At 36.6% G+C, this 4,815-nt stretch overlaps 1 protein-coding gene across 1 annotated transcript in view; it reads right to left on the bottom strand.

Annotated features, from left to right (window-relative positions):
* The window catches only part of EPC1 (enhancer of polycomb homolog 1 (Drosophila)), a 70,510-nt gene that overhangs the window by 14,741 nt on the left and 50,954 nt on the right, over window positions 1–4,815 (bottom strand). Inside the window, exons 5-7 of the mRNA XM_012654842.1 lie at window positions 1,995–2,168; window positions 1,821–1,910; window positions 1,591–1,739 (exon numbers count right to left, since the gene is read on the bottom strand). Of these exons, the coding sequence (XP_012510296.1) occupies window positions 1,591–1,739; window positions 1,821–1,910; window positions 1,995–2,168 (413 nt within the window). The remainder of the gene's footprint in view (window positions 1–1,590; window positions 1,740–1,820; window positions 1,911–1,994; window positions 2,169–4,815) is intronic.

Below are 4,815 nucleotides of genomic sequence, written 5' to 3'. Positions count from 1 at the left end.
AAACCTGCAAAGTTGAGTACTTCAGTATTTGGCTCTTATAGGCTAAAATCTCACTTTCTAATAAAGATTCTTTTTTCAAATTATTTTCAACCAAAGAGTTTCACCTCCATTTCAAAGCACCAAAACAAACATTTTATAAAATATTGCTGACATATTTGTTTCATATTTAAGCAAAAACTTCATTCTTTTTGGGGGGGAAGGGGAAGGAAGGAGAAAAGCAGTAGAAGACATGTCATATTATATACCATTAAAATTTCTTGCAGACAAAATATTTGAGATCTACTACTCTAGAGGATATTTATTTATTTATTTATTTATTTCCCATTAAGAGACAGGGTCTCGCTCTGCTGCCCAGGCTGGAGTGCAGTAGCACGATCACAGGTCACTGAAGCCTCGAATTCCTGCGCTCAAGCGATCCTCCTGCCTCAGCATCCCGAGTAGCTTGGACTACAGGCAAGCTACTGTACTAGCTAATACAGTAGCTGATATAACATAAAATACCTGGCTAATCCAGCTAACTTTTAAATAATTTTGCAGAGACGGGGTCTTGCACTCCTGGCCTCAAGTGATTCTCCCGTCTCAGTCTCCCAAGTTAGGGGGATTACAGGTGTGAGTCACCATGCCTGGCTATAGGATATATTTTTATGCTATTTATATAAACTTTACAAATGACTCCATCTCAACATGCTAACACTGATTTAACGCCAGTAATAAAGTATAGCCAATGTGAATTTTTACTACTACTGATGTCAACCTAATGACATCATAATGACTAAATAAAATGTATTTTAGTTCTCAGATAATTCTAAACTAATATTTAAGAGATTAAAACCTGAAATTAAGAATTAAAAATGAAAGAAACCTATGTATAATGTATTAATTTATTATAAATTATACCCTTGGGTTTCTTCCCGAAAGCACCTCGATACCTTTTCTGTTTTGCCTTTTAATTTTTTTCTATATTTATACATTAATGTCTTTCCTTTTGTGTTTGTGTTCTGCAATTCCTTTGCTCCCCCCATCCAAACAACTTCTCACACAGAGGCATTCGCACTCCTTTATACAAGGAGTCCTATCAGGTTTAAACAAAGGAAGGACAATTAGATGCTGACAGGTTGGGATGTCAGGATAGGTCGTGCACAGATCCCTTTCACTGACGAGCTAAGCAATCCATTGTGTTAGTTAAGGTGACAATTCTGGGTACATTTTATCCCCCTTCCCAGTATCTCTCAGAATTCCTAAAACAACTTTTTGTAGTTTCTTTAACATAATAAACATGTGCAATCATGAATTACAGTTGTTTTCATCTGTTGCCTTTCCTCAGAATTCTCTATCTCTTGATAATTTATCTGAGGTTTTCAATCTTGGGGAGAAAAGCAGATCCATTATGGGGCCCATCAGAGTTATGCATTAAAAGCTACCATTGTGTAAGAACCAGGTAGCAAAGTGGCAAAAATATTTAGTCAACAAACCAGGTAACAACAGCAAACGGGAACTTATGAGCTGTTTAAAAAGACTACCTGGCTTTAAACTTTAGATTCGATTACCCAAAATATCCCTCTACTAGGTAGGAATACAGAAATATCTTACCTTCCACCGCGCCCAACCCGTCTTCGTGCAAATCCAATACACCTTTGGGGTACGGTGAGAGTAGTTAAGCAGTATCTATATCGCACATCACCTAATCCTCCATCTTCAGGACTAGTCCAAGGCCAGTTGCCAGTTTGGTCTAAGTGAGGCTTGAAAAAAAAATTCGAATTATTTCATTTTGCCAATTAAAGGTAAACAGGTTTTATTTAAAAAGAGAATCTGACACTTACAGCGTAGTACTGACAGCCTGCTTTCCTACGGAAAGCAAAAGGACCATCAGGATCATTCTCTTCCTCAGCTTCTGAAGAGCCAGACAAAACCTTTAAATAAAATAAATAAAGCAGGTCAAATATGTGACTTCCTACATGCCTCCCCTATATTCATAGAGAAATTCTTATTTTTACCTGGGAGAGAGGTTCTTCGTCTGAGCTGGGAAAGTCATACTGATTCAAATCTTTAGCATTAAAGACTGGCAGTGCAGCAGGACTCATCTGTTGGGGAGTAGCAGCAGACGATGGTAAGACTTTGGGCTTCTTTTCATATTTCCGTTTCGGTCGGATAAGATCGGCTTTATCTTGCTGCAACAAAACGTCAACTAATCATTCACCAGAAACCATGCTCGACAAACTTGCAGTTTTTTTTGAAATTTAAAAAACAAGTTTATTGCTCTAATGAAGGCATTCATACTCATTAAAGACACCAGGGTCTTATGTTTGGCCATCTTCTGTTGTAAAGTCTTAGGAAAGCCGGCCTTGTGAAAGCATGAATACATCCTACAATCTAAACATAATCCTATAAAACTATTTTGTTTCCATTCAAGCAAAAGGAGAGAATACAAGTTTTCTAGCTTCTGAAATCCTATAACTGCAATTAGTATTTACCACTGGCCTATCTACTTTTCCTTAATTTCCTATGAAAATTCTAGGAGAAAATTTTTAAAAAGGGATGTCTCATCCTCACTCTCAAGAAATAACAAATCAATATAAGGGCAATAATAATGAAAACAATCTTATATACACACAAAGCAAACTACAGATAACTGTTAACATAGTGGAAAATAAAGCCATAATGCTGAGGGGTTATAGAAATACAGAGCTGTAAGGATTTGCTAGTTGAACAATGAAGGCTTTCTGGAGTGGTGAATTTTGAGCAGCTTTAGAGGCTAAAGATATGAAATCACTCAATAGGGGAAACACAAGGATAAAACACAAAGGCAGGAGAGACTGAGTTGATGGAACACAGCACACATCAGAATATGTATTGCAGATGACAGCAAAGGTTAGCAGTATGGATGTGGTGTGCAGGCAATAACAGGTAAGGAAGAATAGAGATAAAAATTATATTTGCTGGGAAGAAAAAGATCATGGTAAGTATCACGGTTATTTAAATATGCTACATATTTATGTTAAGTTACATGTAGTTCATGGCATTATAGTTTTTTGGGAGAAGTTAACCATTAAATACAAAATGTCCAATTTCAAATCAAAAGTTTAGTTTATTATATCTCATACAAGAAGCAGTACAATTAATCAAAGTATGTGCCTAACTATCAACACAGTTTTGCCATCTTAAAGGTTGCTTATGCCTGCAGTGAAGAAGCCTGGACAGCGAGTGGCAATGAAATCACGAAAGGCATTTTCCACAGCTTGTTGAGAATTAAGTATTTTTCCTTCCAAGAAGTGGTCTAAAGCCTGGAAGAAGTGGTAGTCAGTTGGTGCAAGGTCTGGTGAATACAGTGGATGACAGAGAGTTTCCAAGTCCAGCCTCTGTAGTTTGAGCAGCGTTGTTTGTGCGACATGTGGTCGAGCGTTGTCTTGCAAGAGGATTGGCCTGTGTCTATTGACCAATCTCGGCTGCTTAATCACAAACATCCTCATCATTTCATCCAACTGGCTGCAGTAGACATCCGCTGTAATCAACTGACCAGGTTTCATGAAGGTGTAGTGGATAATACCAGCACTGGACCACCAGACACCATTAGCTTTTTTTGATGAATATTTGGTTTTAGACTGTGTTTCGGCACTTCATCTTTATCCAGCCATTGTGCTGAACACTCTCGATTGTCATAAAGAATCCATTTTTCACCACACGTGACAATACTGTCTAGAAATGGTTCGCCTTTATGTCATGACGGTAAAGAAAGGCAAGCTTCAAAACAATTTCTCTTCTGATACTTGTTTAATTCATGTGGTATCCACCCATCTATTCAGTTTCTTTACCATGCCCATTTGTTTCAAATGATCCAATATTGTTGGAATAGTAATGTCAAACCTTGCTGCTAATTCACAGGTAGGTTGAGATGGATTTGCTTCCACTACAGCTTTCAGCTCATCATTATCCACCTTGGTCTCAGGTTGCCTACGTGGCTCATTTTCAAGATTAAAATCACCATAACAGAACCTCTCAAACCACTGACGTACTTTGTGTTCAACAGGCACGTCCTTCCCAAACACTTTGTAGATATTTCGAGCTGTCTGCACAGCATTTGTTCCACGGTGGAACTCGTATTTGAAAATAACGTGAATTTTTGACTTATCCATGGTTTCACAAAATTTGCTCTAAAAAAATCTGAAAAATAATCACGAGCCAAACCGTGCATTTGAAAGAATGAGGATGTACCTTCACAATAAAAATAAAACAAGTGTCAAAGTGAAATGTCAGAGGTATCAATTGTCAAACTTAGTATTTAAGGAAATTGGACATTTCATACTTAATAACCTAATATAAGGCATCTCTCTACAATTTCTTCTGCTATATTTACAGGACAAACTTGAATCAAAAGCTTGCTATGGCAGTGCAAAATATTATTTAAGAGTTAATACCAATGCTGCGCTAGAATAGTGCTATAGTGTGTTATTTACCTACTACTTTTCTTACAAGCGTAATTCAGAAGCTTGATCTTATTCAATAAACTCTGGGATCCAATTACTTAAACTACAATAAAAATAATCAAGATAATAGAAGCCCCATTAATAATTCTGTCTTAATTTGGAATAATTGAAGTACATCACTTTCAAGTGTGAGGGCTCACACTTCTGGCACACATAGAATAAAGTATAGAAAAGGCCAATTAAAAGAATTTAATCTTAAAATAAAAAACCTGAAGGATAATACTGAAGTAGTTTACAAAATCACACAAGGGGACCACAGAGTTAAAATAGTAAAAGCGGGAAAATTCTATTAAATTTTAAAAACATATTTAGGGCTAATAAATTATAAATGTAG

The sequence above is a fragment of the Propithecus coquereli genome, unplaced genomic scaffold (assembly GCF_000956105.1).
Source record: "Propithecus coquereli isolate 6110/MARCELLA unplaced genomic scaffold, Pcoq_1.0 Scaffold45, whole genome shotgun sequence".
NCBI classification, from domain to species: Eukaryota; Metazoa; Chordata; class Mammalia; order Primates; family Indriidae; genus Propithecus; species Propithecus coquereli.
Note: the sequence above shows the minus strand (reverse complement) of the source record. Positions and strands in the feature narration are given on the sequence as shown.